Source organism: Diprion similis, chromosome 1, assembly GCF_021155765.1.
Source record: "Diprion similis isolate iyDipSimi1 chromosome 1, iyDipSimi1.1, whole genome shotgun sequence".
Taxonomy (NCBI): Eukaryota; Metazoa; Arthropoda; class Insecta; order Hymenoptera; family Diprionidae; genus Diprion; species Diprion similis.
Genome location: NC_060105.1, coordinates 7848363 through 7867954, shown reverse-complemented (window position 1 = coordinate 7867954; position 19592 = coordinate 7848363). Strand labels below are relative to the sequence as shown.

General features: G+C 37.0%; 1 protein-coding gene across 3 annotated transcripts; it reads left to right on the top strand.

Annotated features, from left to right (window-relative positions):
• The first annotated feature begins 325 nt into the window (after positions 1-325).
• On the top strand, positions 326-19130 carry LOC124406315 (WD repeat and FYVE domain-containing protein 3). 3 transcript variants are annotated; one of them, XM_046881706.1, is made up of 46 exons: positions 326-447; positions 1521-1767; positions 1894-2139; positions 2270-2428; positions 2513-2705; positions 2789-2975; positions 3082-3263; positions 3358-3709; positions 3811-3932; positions 4003-4286; positions 4381-4647; positions 4748-5038; positions 5132-5505; positions 5618-5910; positions 6438-6653; positions 6727-6899; positions 6990-7215; positions 7428-7564; positions 7722-7905; positions 7984-8255; positions 8353-8582; positions 8728-8895; positions 9020-9228; positions 9353-9528; positions 9601-9749; positions 9847-10045; positions 10127-11110; positions 11210-11419; positions 11536-11724; positions 11854-12147; positions 12208-12443; positions 12521-12637; positions 12712-12850; positions 12929-13140; positions 13226-13358; positions 13453-13606; positions 13676-13910; positions 14039-14262; positions 14360-14613; positions 14684-14911; positions 15021-15212; positions 15299-15449; positions 15608-15854; positions 15954-16211; positions 16325-16522; positions 16608-19130. In XM_046881706.1, exons 2-46 carry the CDS (start codon positions 1534-1536, stop codon positions 16720-16722), a joined length of 10293 nt encoding a protein of 3430 aa, XP_046737662.1. In that variant the 5' UTR covers positions 326-447; positions 1521-1533; the 3' UTR covers positions 16723-19130. The 3 variants fall into 3 exon arrangements, with proteins under 3 accessions (XP_046737662.1, XP_046737667.1, XP_046737652.1); XM_046881711.1 differs by having other exon boundaries at positions 327-447; positions 1521-1758; positions 15299-15470; XM_046881696.1 differs by having other exon boundaries at positions 327-447; positions 15299-15470.
• The last annotated feature ends 462 nt before the right edge of the window (positions 19131-19592 follow it).

Here is a 19592-nt window from a genome sequence, read left to right as displayed (position 1 = left end):
CCTTTTACACTCCAAAGTCCGAGTGGATGAACTAATAATATTTTCTAGTTTTGGATGATTTTGTTTCAACATCACTGCTAAAGAATTTCAAGCCATGGTAGTATTCACCACTCCACAGAGTTGGCATCACGTGCATTCGTCTGAATTTAACTAACTGTAACCAATTTCTTGATGTATGAATAAATTGGAGTTTATAACTCCGTTGTTGATATAAAAAACTTTTAATAAATAAGAAATTTCTTCCATACACAGAGGGACGAGGGTTTCAAGTTTTCGCGAGTACGTCAATGCTCACGTGACCAGTATCGACGTATCGCGGTTGGTTGAGAGCCGAGAGAGCCATCAAATGTCAAGATGTCTGCTAGCAGTAAAGTGTTAAGAGACTGGGATGAAAAAGTGATTTTCTGGAAGAATATGTAGGATTTTTCGTCTCGTTACCAGTCAGAGGTAAAATTGAACGTTCATATTATATCGCTCGAATCATATTGGCCCATAAAAGTGTCTGTCATTTATGAAAATCATGTGCTTGATTCGGTGGATATTACCCACGACGTTTGTACGCCGATTTGACAGAAGGCAGGCAGACGTAAATATTGAGCCGATACCTTACTTTCGCAATGATTATTATTTTCGATAATTATTATGACATAAATTTTCACATTCAAAATAAACACCGAGACCGATTCGTTCCAGGATTTGATATCGGAAATTAGATCGAAAAATGTGAAAGTCGATAATTTTTTCATCAATAGAGTATAATTATAATTTGATTATTTATAAATCCGGTAATTCACACTTTTCAACTCGTCATCCGATATTTATTAAATAGTACAGAGCAAAAAAGAGATATTTTACATCATATCAACCACGCATGCACCATTTATTTTGCTTCTTTTCGTCGTAATTTGATACACAGAAATGAAACAGAGCTCCTCTCAGAATTAACACTGTCAGCTGATATGTTAGTGTGTTCGTTGATATTTTTAGTCACACTGTTACTGTGCATTGATCCCATTGCATAAAATAACCATTCATATTAATATTCTCCCCATAACACAGCCGTTGCTCAAATTTTCTGTTTCAATATTTCCCTACTTGACGTTTGACTAGAACTGTCCCCGTGACTCGATTCATCGGCGTATCAAAAATCAACAAAACAAGAACCAATGAGTAATGCGATGCTCATAATTTCTCTGATAGATACACTTATTGCTACCGGAGGCGAACTACTTGAGACAGCACTGACCGTCTTACTGCTTATTTATTCTCTCACCTTTAATCAGTCACAAAATGTTCCAGTAACCACATCTCTTTGCAGTGCTATATAGTACCTTCGTACCTTACTTATTCTTTGTTACATAAGTAGCGTGAATAATTAGAAAGCAAGAAAATTATTTTAATGAAATTAAAATTACTAGTTTGGTCATTATAACTTGCTATTTATACCAATGTTTGTTCACTTAGAATGTATCCATATTAATGCATCGGAATTTGAGGTTTTTGGTTTTTTCTTCTCGCAGCAAATTCGCAACTATGAACATAATGCGTAAGTTGCGAGGAAGCAACAGTGTTGCTGGTGTCGGGTCTGGAAGTGGGGGTAGCGTCGATGATGGAGCTAGTGGAGCTAATCCACAGCATACAGCTTTGGGCCTCATGCATCTCAAGAAGCTTTTTTCAGAATACACACACCCACCACACCCTCTTAGCGAGGCAGAACGTGATGACAAACTTTATAACATGCTACCCTTGTTCTGCAAGGTAAAATTAGTACGGAACATCACTTAATAAAAAAAATTTTTAAACGGTCGAGAGAAATTCTTCATATTTCATTGATCTAAAATGTTTATTTCTACCGGACCTCATTTCTCATATATTTCATTTTTCCAATTCTAGGTCTTTGGTTCTAGTCCTTCTGGGGATATGAACGAAAAATTCTGGGACATACTAGCATTTACTCAGCAAGTGTCCAAGTTAATGGTTTCCGAAATACGACGACGAGCTAGTAACCAAAGCACTGAAACAGCCAGCTGTGCTATTGTGAAATTTCTTGAGATCGAAAATAGCGAAGAATCCAGTAATGGATGGATGTTACTATCGGCGCTAAATCTATTAGCTGCTGGTGATACATCTCTAATACAGGTAAGATATTCAACAGCTATTCAATTGATTTTACTTTTCAGAGTTTTCTATTACTGTTCCAAATAACTTAACTCAAGTAGTATATCAGTTAATAACAGGTGTTTATTACTATTCCGTTAACTCTTTTCAGGTCATGACAACGGCCTCAGTACCATCGACTTTAGTTAAATGTCTTTATTTATTTTTCGACTTGCCTCAAATGAGTGAAGTTGAAGCTGATGTAGCTGATACTAATAGTGAATTTACTCCAAGAGAACGCAGGATCTTACTACAGAAAATATTTGTACAGGTCTGTTTCAAATTTCTGTTGAATAAGTATATTGCTATGCTATTTACACATTACTAACTCGTCAATATCATTAAATGGAAGCAGGTATTGGTGAGATTGTGCAGTCATCCATACCCAGCAGAGGAGCTTGCAAGAAAGGATGACCTCACTTTATTATTTGCGGCGATAACCAGCTGGTGTCCGCAGTATAACGTAATGTGGCGTAAAAGTGCTGCGGAAGTCTTAATGACGTTATCACGGCATGGCCTGACACAGAATGTTGTTGCTTATATTCACAGTAAGCAGATATATCAAAGTGAAAATCATTCTTCCTTTAAAGTGACAAATAAAATCCTGAGCCTTATTTATTTCTCATTGCAGACAAGGGATGTATAGCACTCTGTATAGATAATATGCAAAGAGTTCCCGAACTCGCACCCTTGGAAGTGGTGGAGATGTTTGTGACTGTATTTTGCTTTCTAAAAGACTCAAGTGAAGTATCGCAAACACTTCTGGATGATTTCAGAGCTTGCCAAGGATATATTTTCTTGTCGGAATTTTTGTTGAAGTAAGAAATTGCAAAATTATCTATGGAGTGTGATTTTTTGAAAAAAGTTGTGATGGCCGATTTACATCATTCTAATGCACTGTCCCTAACTTAAAATTTGTTGCAGGCATGCCCCGTCAAGACTAGAGCAAGATGGTAGAGCAGAGGCTCAAGATGCGATCAGAAATTTAGTACTGATGCTAGCTTCGTTAACAATGTGTGGTCATACGGAATTGAAACCAAGTCAAGCTAGTATGGGTTCCTTATTTCAAATGCTCGGCTTCACTCTCCCTCAACCTAGTAACAGAGGTACGTTATATTTTTGCTTTATTGAAACTTATTGTTTTTGGAATCTAATATACATGCTAAATTGAGTAAAAACAACTTATGGTTTACTTTTCAGGTGGAAGTGTTCGCAATATACAAGCATTCCAAGTCTTGCAATCAGTATTTGTGAAATCGAACTCTCCACTGTTATGTTGCACAATACTGGATGCTATATCAAGTGTTTATCACAGCGACAATGCTAACTACTTCATACTTGAAGGACAAAACACACTTTCGCAATTTGCGGAAAAAATTCACTTGAAGAATCCGGAGATACAAGAAAAATTTTTCCAGTTACTCGAATTCATAGTGTTTCAGTTGAATTTTGTGCCTTGCAAAGAACTCATATCACTTTCGATATTACTTAAATCCAACAATTCTGTCAGCTGCAGTATCATGTGTATGGAAACACTTCTCAATATACTCAGGTAACTAACGAAATTTGTTGCAAAAATGTTAACAACTTGATGTATTGGTCGCTCGCCACCAAATTCGAATAACTGATTTTAATTGAAATTCAATTCATCAGGCACAACACAATATTTAAAGAAGTATACAGAGAAGTTGGAATGTTAGAAGTCTTTGTGACTTGTCTTCATCGATACGCAACGTTACTTAAGGATAAACAAGTTGCTCAAGATCAAGGATTAGGTACGTACTTCATTGTGTTTTGTTAGTTTTTGAATTTTCTTGCTACTCAAAAGTCATTGTAATATTTCAGAGTACATAATGTGTCCAGATCAAGAGCGCCTGGGTGCTTTGATCATGGAAGCATTAACCACACTGTTAGCAGGCAATGTTCAAAATGCTAATGTATTTAGAGAATGTGGAGGAGCTCGTTGTTCTCACAATCTTGTACCATACACCGATTGTAGGCATCAAGCACTCGGAATTGTTAGGGAACTAGTAGTAAGTGCTGGCGGAGACGATGATATGGCCACATTACTGGGAGTAATGCATTCTGCACCGCCGACTGCGTTGGTTCTGAAAACCCATATTTTAAAGGTGCATTATGTAGTAATATAAGACTAAATCGGCATTGAGGAAGTGAATAGTTTGTACATCATACATTTATGTAATATCGTTTGATGTTTTACAGTCCTTGCTCGCTTGCCTGAGAGAGTCTCATCGGACAAGAACAGTATTTCGTAAAGTAGGAGGGTTTGTTTATGTAATGTCAGTTTTGGTATCTTTGGAAAGTAGACTGGGCAACAAATCTGTGGACAATAATGAGCCATGTAACAATGTATCTCAAAACACGTGTCAGAATGAATCCCCACTACTGATGTTACTACACGTTGTGTTTCACACAATCAGCACTGCCATGCGATTTGAACCAGCGAATGCTAAATTTTTCCATCACGAGGTACTTGCTTTGATACGTTTTTGATTTCGTAGATTTTCTAAATTTAAAATACAGTAATTCAGATTATAAACCACTCTTCATTTCCCGACACCGCTTACAGATATGCCAGTCGAGCTTATGTGACACTCTGCGACTCCTTGGTTGTTTTTCCTCGCAAACCAAGTTGGTTAATTCTGACGTTGTTTTGACTTCGAATCATCACAATGTGTTGCATTCGTTATTTACTAGCAACGTATTGGATCCTATATTTCCAAGCGAAATGCCAAAAGCCCTTAGCTACGCATGTTTGTTATTGAGGCTTCTTTACGACGTTGCCTTAGACGCATTTGACAAACCAAATTTGACTGGAGTAGGAGTTCGATCTCCAAGTCACAGACATGTAAACATTGAGGTAAAACAGCAACAAAATTCACTTAATCTGATGCTGGTATCTTATTCAGAATTTGAGTTGCTACTAATTTACAAAATGAAAATTCTATTCTAGCACCAAAAGTCTCTCGATTCCCCGGGTAGTGGAAAACGTTCAACTGTAAACTCATTGAACTTGAATCCTCCAACTCCAGAACCGATTGTCATACACCCTGGGATTGTCGTTGGAATGCTTCATCTACTTCCGTCGATAACAGACAATACAGAAAAACAAATGGCCTTAGCCTTGCAGTTATATATAGCCGAAATAATCAAGAGTTTGGTACGTTCGGAGAGAAACCAACAAGTAATGTGCGAGGCGGGAATGGCAGGTGAACTTCTGACTATGGGAAAAGTTGCGCTCCAGGATGAAACACATCCACTACATCAACCTCTGCAGTATATAATTGAACGACTTGCCGCACAATCTTTAGAACCAACAGACTTGAGGTATACAAGGCGAAATCCAAGTTACATGAATAACTGTTATCGATAGAATGGGATCACTCAACAATTTATTGCTGCAAGGTTCTAGCAATACTTGATTTTTTTTCCATCACAGGGAGTTCTTGCGCCTTGGAGATCCATTATGCTGCATCTCATTAGATGATATTGAGCCCAACAAGCCCAAACCCGGGGGACCGGTTCCCTTAACACGTATAAAAACGCTAGTATCCATGACAACGCCAAAGGACTTTAGAGCTCATGGATCTTGCACACTACCACCGTTTGTTGAGTTAGACATGAGTGCAGAAGGCTTTGCCTGTCTATACCTACCTAGCGTTGCACCTCAGAGCACCACGCCACCCACAGTCGTTACAGCTGATAATAGTGTTCTCGGAGGCATTGGTTCTGGTAAGTGAATTCATTTGCATCCTACCAAATATCAGGTTTGACCAAAATTGCAATATTCTCGTAGACTTGTAACACAACAATTAGGGGTTGACGTAAAATGAAATTAATAGCTTGTATTAACGGTTTAATGTTATTGGAAAATGATTTACATTTAGATGAAGAATATTAACTATGCTCATCATTCGTGTAGGTTGCAATCATTTAACCACATATCTTTACTTCACACCTACAAGCCATTGGGTTTAACAAAGTGATATTTGCATTGGTATATCTGCTCGAATGATTACATCCTACACACGCCGTCTACATTGAATAATTGCAGTAGTATTGTTAATGTCAAGTATAGTCACCGCATGTTTCCATGCTTGGCTGTCTTTCACTCCCCTCTACAATCTCAGTTATTACTGTCTACTCTGGAAATTAACCAGCCATATAAATATTCGTTCAGTGATTATTTCAATTTGTGATTAATGTAATTTCTCTCAATTACTAACACAGTCAATATCTTTTGGATCTTTGTCTTTCAGGTGATCGGTTATTTCCACCACAAACTGGACTGACATTTAGTACCTGGATATGTGTAGACAAGTTTAGTGATCCACGAACTGATCCACATTGTGTGAGACTATTAACTCTAGTACGCAGCCCACAAGCATCAAGAGATCTAATTTGTCTCACAGCAGTTCTCAGTGCAAGAGATAAAGCCATTATTGTATCAACACATGAAACTCCGTTACCACAAAGTGAGTATTATGTTGATAATTCTAATTACAGTGTTAACAATATTTTCAAAATGATGCACATCAAAATCTTCAGATGTAGGTGAATGGGAACCAGAAGTCACAGGTGAATATGGAGCACGAGTGTGGTGTCCAGATTTACTTCACGAAGGTCAATGGCATCACATAGCCATTGTACTAAATCGAGCAGTTTTAAAGAACTCTAGTTTCTCTTTGTACCTGGACGGCCAGCACATTTTTAGCCAAAAGGTAGCCTATAAACAATCTCAAATATCCGTATTATTTTTTGCTTTGTCGCAAATTATCATATCATTAATCTAATTCCCCATCTACCTGTAGCTGCACTATATATCTCAAACTCCTGGGTGTGGCGCGGCGAATTTGACTGTCGCATCCCCGGTATATGGATACATTGGTACACCACCATGTTGGCGGCGGTATTCTAGACTGACTTGGAAGCAAGGACCGTGTCACCTGGTGGAAGAAGTGTTCAATGCTCAAAATATAGCCATACTATTCAAATTGGGACCGCATTATATGGGCAGTCTACAGGCGCCTCAGTTAGGTGAGTAAAATTTACCGAATATGTGTTGTGTAAAGAAAACTGCAGTGCCAAATGTCTGGATCAAAATACACATAAGTCTGTCATAGCAGCAATTCAATTCAAAAGGAATGAATGTCATTTACATAAATTTACATTTTTTTATTGTCAATCGTAATGATACGCTCCTTATTTTTTATATTGATAGTCTGTGTAACTTGATCTTTACTACATAGGTACTGAGCCATTACCAGCACTTGTGGCCGAAGAAAAAGTTGTATTTGGATTAAATGCAAAAGCTATGTCTCAACTGACGCTTGCTAAAATTCGAAAAGTCTACAGTCGAGCTGACAACAAATCCATAGCCAAACAGGTACGATTATAAAAAATTAAGTGTGTGATGGTAGAACAAAATTAGTTTCTAGAAGTCATATCAAATTTCAATAAAATAATTAAGGCTATGCTTTCATCATGTTGGTTTTTCTCTGGCCTGGCCACTGGTCTTAACTTTTCATTTATTCCTGAAAAAGTTGGGCATGTCATCCCATGAGAACGCCACACCTATCCGAGTGCTCCACAACTCAGCAGGACACCTTAGTGGTCCAGCGAGGGCACTTGGCGGTGTTGTTGTCGGTTATCTTGGAGTAAGAGTCTTCAGTCCTAGACCTGTTGCCACGACGATTGATAATGTGGGTGGCTGCTCCGTTTTGCTTGGTAAGTTACGTTATACATTATTTTGGCAGTTTACTGCAGTCATCATACACGTGAAAGATTTTGATAATTGTTTCATAGGTCTCATCGCAATGGCGCAAGATGTAGAATCTCTTTATGCAGCTGTTAAAGCTTTAGTTTGCGTTGTCCGATCGAATCAAGCTGCTCAACAAGAAATGGATCGGAGAAGAGGATACCAAACCTTAGCTATGCTCTTGAGAAGGAAGTGCCCATTACTAAACAGCCATATATTACACCTTACGTTCAGTTTAGTAGGTACAGTTGATAGTGGTAGAGAAACCAGTGCCATTCCCAATTTGACGGCATTCCAAGACCTTCTGTGTGACCTGGAGGTATTCTATAATCATCTACCACTTGTAATGAGTGTAATCCAATTTTCGGGTTCTTGATATGAAACAGAAAGGTACGTGACCGTTTCTATTTCCATAGGTATGGCATGAAGCACCGGGAGAACTTCTACGCTCTCTTCTTGAACACCTGTACGAATTGATTGTTGAATCAAGTGAAAAGAGAACCAACCTCCGAATAATGAGGGATCTACAATTAGTTCATAAATTACTACATATTCTCAGTGATGTTAAACAAAATACTACTAGGCAGGTCCTTTTAGCGCTTCTGAGTATCCTTCTGGGCCAACCAAGACAGGCTGATCTTCTCTGGTAGGTTTTAATCTTCATTAACAGGCATTGAAGTTTTCTGATTGAGTTCTTTTGGCAAGGTATTCAAGAATTTTGTACGTTTCGAATTTTCTCATATTTGCACAATGATGGATGTATGACCCTGAGAGCAATATAAATATTTCAGGTTCGGCCAGTTTATTGTTGCTACTTTGCCAGTTGGGTCGGAAAAACATCTAGTTTTACGAGAAGGTGAGAACGGCAAGGAAGGTGAAGGGGAGAATATTTTGTTGAGGAATCGATGCCTCCAGCTACTACACTCGTTATTATTCACTGGAATGAAAGTGACCAATAAGTAAGTGATAGTATACTATTCTGCGGACAATAGTTCGATTTGCAGTAACTTCTCCAAGTGATGTTATACGATCCATTTGCTCATAATATTGTATGTACCTAATAATTTTGAAATCAAATTGCAGCATGTGCGAAGATGTTGTCAAAGTGTTAGGATTAGATTGGATACTCTTGTTTCTCCAACCGGGACTTCATAGCACTACAGTTGTATGGGGACTACGTATCCTTGTAGCTGTGACCTCTGTACAGTCGATATTACAAAAGTTTAAAGAGGGAACAAGCAATGGTGGTTGGTTGAGGCACACTGACCCCAATAGAATGGCTTTAGCGCTTGGTAAATATCACTGGATTATATGGTAAAATATGTGGAATATTAATTTTTGTCAAAATTTATGTCGTAAGCTACAGCATCCAGTTTACTCTCGCCTTATGACTGAGTTTCCTTAAAATAATTACAGGGTGCCATCAACAGATGACCAGCGGTGAAATAAAATCAGTAGGTCTTCATGTGCCAGGATTTCAACACCTTGGGTGGCTACTTCCTCAACATGTGGATCTTGTTCCTGAGCTGTATTTCTTGTTTATTGCTCTGATGTTGGGACAGCCAGTCAAACTTTTACCTGCCGATTCGAAGGTAAATATAAGCATGATTGGTTTTTTAATTGAAATCGGGTAAACAAGGTGCATTATCATATTTATATTTCAGTTGGATCTCGATAATGTCTGGAATTATATGTTTGGTGTACCAGCTAATCAATCCCTTTCCTCATTATCTGGAAAAATCAATTTATGTCCTGAAGCTGTTGTCACATTATTGGCTATGGTTCGCACTATGCTTAATAGTCATATCAATGGGTATGTACACTGTTTCAAATCGATATTAGATTACCTATTTTACTGTATCAATAAATTCACGGTTAATACATTTTGCAAATGGTTCGATCCTCTGCAGGTCAGAAACGTTACCTGAGTGGCTCAACGACTATCCAGTGACAATCATACAATTTCTGTTTTTCCTCTATCACAACTTTAACGATTTTATGCAAGTTTATATGACTGCTGAAGTCCTAGGTGCATTAGCAGGGACATTATTTCCAAAACCACCCAGCTGCAGTCAAGACAGTAGTGGAGCCAGCACACCTGCAGATGAGGTAATTAATAAAATAAACTGGTATAGCATTAGTATGTGAGATACTTCGGCCAGGAGCATTGTTATTTGCTTTCCTCCACAGGAACCTGTTTTAGTAAGGTCTCCATCTAAGGATGTTGGTCTGACGAATCATGTAGCCAAGAAATTCGTCATGGACTTTCTTCGTGTCATAATTGTTGACTCTTTATCACTGCCAGTAACTGCAAAGGCTCCGCCATCAATCGATCTTGTATTGGAAGCATGGCCTGAGCATGCTTCAACCAGTCAACAAACTCGCTATCAAACTGAAGTGTTATCGATTTTAATGGAGCATTTATTAGCAGCAGACGTTTTGATCGGTGAACAGGCAGCGTTGCCTGTAGTACCTGGTGGATCAGCTAATAACATAACTAGTAACGTTTGCTACGTTGCTGCCAGGATAGTGGACAAGTTGTGGCAAGGAGCATTGACTAAAGACCCTCACGAAGTATTTGATTTCATTGTAAAGTTAATTGGACAAGCAAAGCGTAGACCAGGTGTGGTCAGCATGGAAGGACTTCACCACTGTCTCAATAGAACCATCCTATTCCTTCTTTCTCGAGCTACTGATTCTATAGCTGATCAAATGGCTGTACTCGAAGCATTGCATAAACTGACTAATAATAGATTGTTAGTCTTTGGCGCAGGCAATCATGAGCTTGAATTCATTGGCTGTTTGACTTACTGCCTTCTTCAGTTGACAGCGGACATGAAAATTATGTTGGATACGAATATGAAAACTACATGGCATGTCAATCCCCAAGTTGAGGCTAGCGACGACAGATTAACATCTCATCAAGGACATAACTTGATGGCTGTAGCTGCATTGAGAGTATGGGAAGAATTATATGTATGCAAAAAACCGGCTATCGAAGAAGTATTCAAAGTAACTCTAATTCCACCAACTGGTAATGAACGAGCTCCTGATCTAGCCATAGTAAGAGATCAAGTATCCGAGGCTGCCACTAAGTTATGGCTCAATTATGTCGATTTAGAACGTAAAGCATCGTACCGAGTCCCATGGGAACTGCATAATCAAATACAATCTGTAAGTGTGTTCATTATGTACAAATTTTAGACATATCCTTTTGCTAAAAAAATCTTGTGATAAATAAAATTCATTGTAATCTTTACTGTTTTGTAACAGAAAATACAAAAGGTTACCGGGGGTTTAACAAGATTAGCCAGTCGAACTAAAGTCAGAAAAGAAGAATCCGTTCATGTTCGAGTTAGACTACATCAAAACAAAGTAGCTCAGTGGACGGAACAGCATGTGGCCTTGGTTAGAGAACTAGCTGCTTCAAGACGTCTTCAACATCAGCATACCAATCAACATACACAGCGATATGTCTACCAGGTATCATCTTTACTCATAATTTAATAGTTGTTTGTTTTTACTCCTTCGATAAAATGTTTAATAAAATTGGTCTGTAAAATTATAAGCCACACACACACTTGTTATTCTCGTTTTAGGAATGGCTGCAGACAGAAACAGAACTTACTAGAGAGCGTGGCCTTTGGGGACCGCCGACTCCCACTCAACTTGACAAATGGATGCTTGATATGACTGAAGGACCATGTAGAATGCGTAAAAAAATGATGAAAAATGATCTCTTCTACATCCACTACCCTTATAGGCCCGAATTGGAACATCCAGATAACGTGAGTTGGAATTACGTTTTAATTGAAGAGGTTTCAAATTATCTTTTGCTAGCTGTTCAATCAAAATTCCAATACATGTGGTATTTCATTCAGATAAACAACTACTGACGTGTCTTTCGTTTTCTATAGAAACAACTTAAATACAAAGTTGCAACTAGTATAGACAGTAAAGAGTATTACTTGAAACAATTGGGAAATTCTGCTGGAATGTTTGAACGAGAACGTGATCCTGTAATAGACGATAGTCCATTAAACGTAAATGATACCTCAGCCGATAGTGAACCACCAATGGTACCTTGTACCCTTGAACGTCATGCCAGTGAGCCTGACGAAACAATTGAAGACATTGAGCAAGAAGAAGAGAACAATCAAACAGTCCCTGACAATCAGACGTTACTTAGATTACTTGAAGAACATGAAAAGGTAGAGTGTAAAAAAGTGAAATTAGGAGAATGATATTGACTGTCAATTATTCACTTCTAGATAAGTCATATGTTCAGATGCGCTAGAATACAGGGCTTAGATACAACTGAGGGACTGCTCTTATTTGGGAAGGAGCATTTTTACGTGATCGACGGATTTACTTTATTGAAATCTCGGGAGATTCGAGATATCGAAAGTCTGCCAGAGGCGTATGAACCTATATTACCCTCACCTGGTTCGCCTAGGAGATCTAGAGCAATGAGACAATGTTCAAAATTCAACTATGAAGACATAAGGTGCAGTTATCCATTAGAGTTACCTAATTTAGGTGAATAGTGAACTGCTACTTCATTTGTGTGTTTTTATTTTTCAGAGAAGTACACAAAAGAAGATATCTGTTACAGCCAATGGCATTGGAAGTATTTAGCGGTGACGGCAGAAATTATTTGTTAGCATTTCCAAGAAAAGTTCGGAACAAGGTGTACCAGCGGTAAGAGTCGCAGCGAGATTGCTTCCAGCATATCAAATAAAACCATAAAATTAATGAAATGCCCCTTTCTTCAGATTTATGACCTTTGCAACTGCTATAGCTGATAGTGCTCAACAATCCGTAGCAGGACAAAAGCGAACGGCAAATGTTGAGCAAGCAACAGGTCTTCTTTCGAATTTGATTGGTGAAACATCGGTCACTCAGCGATGGGTGGTGTGTACAATTAAAAATGCAACATTAGTAAGCAGTTTTTGTTTCGATGTAATCATAAAACTTTTATTTTTGATTTAGAGAGGAGAAATATCCAACTTCCAGTACCTTATGCATCTCAATACCTTAGCTGGTCGTAGCTATAATGATCTCATGCAGTATCCAATATTTCCATGGATTTTGGCAGACTATGATAGTGAAGAACTAGACTTAAGTGATCCGGCAACTTTCAGGGACTTTAGTAAACCTATGGGAGCTCAAAGTCCGGAGCGACTTTTACAGTTCAAAAAACGGTACAATTTTTATGTAAAAAATGTGCTATGCAAAATGTTGTCTCTTAATACACGAAGTTGATTGAAATCTTAATACCAATTCCAGGTACAAAGAATGGGATGATCCACATGGAGAAACTCCACCTTATCATTATGGCACTCACTATTCTTCAGCGATGATTGTGTGTTCGTATCTTGTCAGAATGGAGCCGTTTACCCAGCATTTTCTAAGGTTACAAGTTAGTATTTCTTGAATTTCATCTTTCATTGTTTAACTATAATGGTCTGTTTGTATTATACAGTTAGTGTTAACATGAATTCTAATTTTTTTAGGGTGGCCATTTCGATCTAGCTGACAGGATGTTCAATAGTATTAAAGAGGCTTGGCTTTCTGCATCTAAACATAACATGGCCGATGTTAAGGAGCTTATACCAGAATTCTTTTATCTGCCAGAATTTCTCATCAATTCAAATAATTTCGATTTAGGTATATACTTCATTAAGTTCAAATATTATTAATGAATTATCACCACTTATTTTACGATGTATATGACAGGTTCTAAGCAAAGTGGTGTACAGCTGGGTGACATTGTTCTTCCTCCTTGGGCTAAGCAGGATCCTCGCGAGTTTATCCGAGTGCATAGACTTGCTTTAGAATGCGATTACATATCGCAACACTTGCATCAGTGGATAGACTTGATATTTGGTTACAAACAGAATGGCCAATCGGCAGTTGATGCAGTCAACGTATTCCATCATCTATTCTACGAAGGAAATGTTGATATCTACAAGTCAGTATAGTTGTGTTCAAAACAGCATCTCTTACATTCATTAATTCCTATCAAATCATATTCTAAGAATAGAATTTTTTTACTATCTTTTTAAATGGTTTGTATGAAAAAATGTTTATTTTTCCCAGCATCGATGATCCATTGAAAAAGAATGCAACAATTGGATTTATCAATAACTTTGGTCAGATTCCAAAGCAGTTATTCAAAAAACCACATCCCGCAAAAAAGATGACGCAAAGAACTAGTGTGATCGATCCCGGACCTATAACGCCAGGCCTAAGTATCACCACTTCCGACAGACTATTCTTCCATAATCTTGACAACCTAAAACCTTCGCTTCAACCAATCAAAGGTATATAATATTTCAATATTCGGGACAAGACTTGTGGCTATTAGATTTTTTGACTGCAGTATGTATAAATGTTTGTGAAAATTTTATGAACTTGTAGAGTTGAAAGGACCCGTTGGTCACATACTACATCTAGACAAAGCTGTACTTGCTGTTGAGCAGAATAAAACCCTAATACCACCGTCGTATAATAAATACGTTGCCTGGGGTTTTGCCGATCATTCTTTAAGAATAGGAAATTATGACAGTGATAAAGCGATATTTGTATGTGAGGCAATGATGCAGAGTAGCGGTGAAATTGTATCGTGTGTTTGTCCATCTTCTAAACAGATTGTCACTGCAGGCACGAGTTCGGTATGTCATTTAACTTTGAAAGTATAAAAGTATCAGGATTGCTTATGCTTAGTAATTTTTATTTTTAAAGGTCGTTACTGTTTGGGAATACGCCAAGCGTCAGCTTTCCATCAAACAGTGCTTATATGGGCACACTGATGCTGTAACCTGCTTAGCTTCAAGTCCTGCATATAATGTCATAGTCTCTGGTTCTCGAGATGGTACTGCAATTATTTGGGATCTGTCTCGCTGTCTCTTTGTTCGACAACTCAGAGGTCATGCAGGTCCAGTTGCTGCAGTGGCAATTAATGACTTAACGGTAAAGTTTTTCAGCTCATCTGAAATTATTTTAAGAATCATCACAAATTTTGTGAGAAAATTTTTTGTGAGATCCATGTTCTGATATCTTGATTCCTTTCTACTCTTAGGGCGATATTGCGACTTGTGCTGCTACCTGGCTGCATGTGTGGAGTATAAATGGCGAAGAGCTGGCCAGTGTAAATACTTGTGTCGGTCGAGCTGACAGAATGCAACAAATACTGTGCGTTGCGTTTAGCCAGACACACGAATGGGACTCGCAGAATGTTATAATGACTGGATCGACGGACGGTGTCGCCAGAGTAAGTTGCATGGCTTTGATGTGGCTGAGAGTTTCACATATGTAATATGCTGCCACTTGGTAACTATGATAATTCCGTGGTTTTAGATGTGGTCTATGGACTTTGTTCAAGTACCTGCTGAGGATGAGAAAGCTGAAGAAATTGAAGTGAAAAAAGACGTGGAAGAAGATTTATCCAATGTTAAAAGTGACAATGAAAGTACTAAGAAAAGAGTGCATGATCTTGTCAAGCAAATAAGTATGTCTACCGAAAGTTCAGGTACGAAAGCAACAACTATCGGTATTCATTGCAGTTTATTTCATACCGATACAAAAACAATCAAATTGTGCTGAGATAATCAATGTTCATTGAAAAAATTTCCCTTCGTGGTTAAAATAATTTTATTACTCATACAGGTATGCTGGTCAAGAGTGGGTCTGAAAGCAGTCTTTCTGAGACTGAAAATTCTAAAGAAGCATCTCGTCTTCATGAGGAAAAGGAAGAATGCTCTGACAATGAATCTAACAATGGTTCAAACAATAAACCTGCTCAGCAAAGTAATCACGCCGCTACTGTAGTATTGAGAAGAAAGAGCCGGTGCAATCCAATGTTCAGAAAAAGTGAAGGAGGTGGGCGAGCTGATAGTGAAGGTTCTCAAATAAGGTAATTTCAGTTTCAGCTAATTTATGTTAGAAATAGAATCAAACCAAATATTTTGGTAATATATATTTCATCCGCTAACCGAAATTCACAATTTCACAGTGACCCAGTTGTTGGCGCCGGAGATAATACAGAAGGTGCTTTAAGAGCTAGTAAAAGCGATACCAGCCTTACAGATAGTTTTGTTATGGTGACAGAAGCGGATACCAAGCCAAAGAAAATTAACCCTCAAAACATTCTTAGAGACGGTTTTAAGTGGCAGAGACAATTGGTATTTAGAAGTAAACTAACCATGCACACTGCCTATGATCGGAAAGATAATGCTGAACCTGCATCTATTACAGCACTTGCGGTTTCAAGGCACGTTTTAATCTCATGCTTGATTTCTTCCTTACATATTTCTAACTTCATGCATATCTTTTTCTCAGCTATTTTGAGTACTGGAATAATGTAATTAATAACTTTTTTAACAGAGATCATAGAGCAGTATACGTTGGCGACACTAGAGGACGGGTGTTTTCGTGGAGTGTATGTGAACAACCTGGGAGAACTGTTGCGGATCATTGGCTGAAGGATGAGGGAGCTGATTCTTGTGCTGGCTGTGGAGTGAGATTCAATCTATATGAACGGCGACATCACTGTCGCAATTGCGGACAAGTCTTCTGTTCTAAGTAAGTAAAAAATGTCTACACATGATATAACCGGGAGCTTTCCTAAAAATTTTTAATAATCGAAACAAAATTTCTCTCTGTCAAGATGCAGTAGATTTGAATCTAAGATTTCGAGATTGGGCATTTTGAAACCCGTCAGGGTTTGTCAAGGCTGCTATGCTGCGCTACGATCGCAACATTCTACGGAATCCAACACTTAATGTAGTTCACCCAGGTTTTCTATTATGTATACCATTTGCTCCTGAAAAATTGGAGTCGGACAACTTGTATATAGTCATGATTGTCTTTGACATTCATTGAAACTTAGAATTGATTGATACTAGACTCGTTTAAGTGTACCCACAATCCTGCACAACGAATTTATTGCAATCCTACTCCAAAACCTGCGTCCCACTAGCGCAGTCATTTGCTTACTTTTTAAACTTCTGAGTCTTATATTACAGAAATACTAATTACTTGCTAAGTAACAGAGGTTTTGGGACAGACAACAACATTAGATGTAAAGTATGGCTCGTTGAAAATTATTTCAATTCCCGCTCAACTGGGCGAATATAATGATTTCATGATGGGTGAATATATAATTTTAATTGGGAAATTTGATTTATTTGTCCCTTCAGCCTCTGACGAAAGAAAAAAAACATAAACAAAGGGCTGATCTTATGCACGAGAGCAATGAAATTCGTTTTGCAATATCTGCCCCATTATAATCTAAAATTTAGATCATAGAAATAGAATAGTGAATTATAGCTTTCAATAATATAGCAATTGGTGTTGAATTAAGATGAGACATTCTCTTATCTGTTTATGTATACATATGTATAATTTTTTTTATAATTTTTTTTATAATTACTTTCTTGATATTATACAATGGGATATTAATGATTTTTAAAACACGTAATATTTGTATGATATTGTTTTATATGCAGACTTTCATTTTATAGAACTATATGTTCAAATCACAGTGAATCCTGTTTCTGTTTAAGGAGCTGATGCATGTCATTGTTTTTTCTACATTTCCACTCTTTTACGCTTCAAAGTGAAAATAGGATATTTTAGTACGAACACACAGTATAAACAAATTTGAGAAAAACATTTACAACCATCAGCTCTCGATACGTTTTACAATAAAAACGCCAGTCATACAACTACATAATAGACAATACCGTATCTGCATAGGAATATGACGAGAGGATTACGAGAAAAAAAAAAAACAAGGGAAAACGAAGAAGGAAAAAACACTAATATTATAGTAATAATATTACTGTTAAAAGCAATGATCTATTATAGCTAATATAAATGTAGAGATTTGTGTATGACTTAGGCTAAGGCGATTCATAGCATGTACTATACATATACTCCGTAAAATTGTAAATTGTTACAGAGCACGATTTTGCTTTTTTATCGGACAAAAATTGTCTTTTTTAATTTATAGGAAGAGATGACAGTTAATTTATTCATGTAGTGAAAAATGAATTTGAAACAAATGCATGTATTTGGTGAATCAATAGATTATATAAATACGGTACTTTATCGTGTATTCGAGAAAAAAAAAATACTATTACTAGTGCAGAAATATAGATCTAATGCATTAGTCTCATATGGCCAATAATTTAACTGATCTCGATGGAGAATAAGACTACAATTTGAAAATTTAAAAAAGTGAAGTCATTGGCCATTATTAGATAGACATGAGGTGGTTCACATAATATCTTTGGTGACTACAAAAACAAGAAATTTTAGTTAAATTAATTAAACTTAAAAAGAAGTCAAAAACTGGAAAATAAGACATGACGGAAAGAAGGTTTTTTTGTTTTAAGAATATATTGGGCATTTCGTGCTTGCAAATCTCAAACCAAATTGATATTTGCACAATCTGTGAATCCTCTGTAGATATAGAATCGTTTCTAAAAATAAGCTTTAATTAATGCATTTTACAAAACACCTAAACCCTGATATTCAATGCACAATTATGTACAATACCGAGGGATGTCAAAAATATACCTACCTTTGGTATCATTTCTTTAAACTGATTTCCGATAACAGTGTTTGAATTGAAAATACAATACTGCTTGGAATATATTTGCCTTGGTAAAATCATGACAGCTGATAATTAAGACAGCTTTACGATTTGGCTTTGTCTGTTACCAGATGAACACCAAAATCACGAGCATGTACATCTCTCGGTTAAATCAGTGGTTCATGAAGAGCATATTTGATTTCGTTCACGGTTCTACCTACCATCAATTTATTACTATGAATTTTATGTCCTCATTTTAACGAATTCTTTCAGACTAATTAATTTTTTATTGAACTTTTCTTTACAATTTAGAATACAGGTTGAAGTTCTGTTGTGAACTCTGATGAGGAATTTTAGTCTTGTATCGGTAAAATCCAAATTATTTTCTGATTCTATTGAAATGTATGAACGTTGTCATTCGAGCTAGTTTATTTAATTATTTTTGAGAAGAAGTTATTGGTAAAAATCGTTTAAAACCACAGCTTGATTTCAGTATTGTATGTTTGTATAGAATTAATGGTCAGGATAAGAGTATTGATATGAAAGGAACCATCAGGTCGAACTTTTTTGGTGAATAGAGTGTATTATTTGGAAATTTTTTTTTATTAATAGCTAAATATATGATGAACGTATTTATGTATAGACATCTTACTGAATGGTTTGACCCCATGTGGGGTTAATACTGTAAAAAAAATTTTAGTCAGATCAATATTGTCTATTATTACTGCTAGAAACGAAGAAAAGTAGTTGAAGAAAACGATTGAATATTGGCAATACAAATTATAATAATGAATAATGTGCTAATAACTAATCACGAACCGCGCAAACGTCAACATATTACGATCAGCAAAAATGTGTTTGTTATTCCCAAGTCTTTCAATGACTTATATCGAGTTATTTGTTATTCTATATAATCAACTTATGAAAATCAGATGAATTAAGGATATAACACTGTTGTAGGGTGGTATTCTATTTTAATTTCCAATTTTCAAGCCTTTTTATTCTTCCTCCTCAACACTGCCCCATTCCGATAATGAAGTATTTAAAAAATTT

Bases quoted from the DNA above. Each gene is read 5' to 3' on its own strand.
- LOC124406315 (XM_046881696.1), top strand. From the start codon at position 1,534: ATGAACATAATGCGTAAGTTGCGAGGAAGCAACAGTGTTGCTGGTGTC. The intron at 5,039-5,131 runs GTAAAACAGCAA...ATTCTATTCTAG, and splicing joins ACAGACATGTAAACATTGAG to CACCAAAAGTCTCTCGATTC. The intron at 15,855-15,953 runs GTAATTTCAGTT...ACAATTTCACAG, and splicing joins AGTGAAGGTTCTCAAATAAG to TGACCCAGTTGTTGGCGCCG.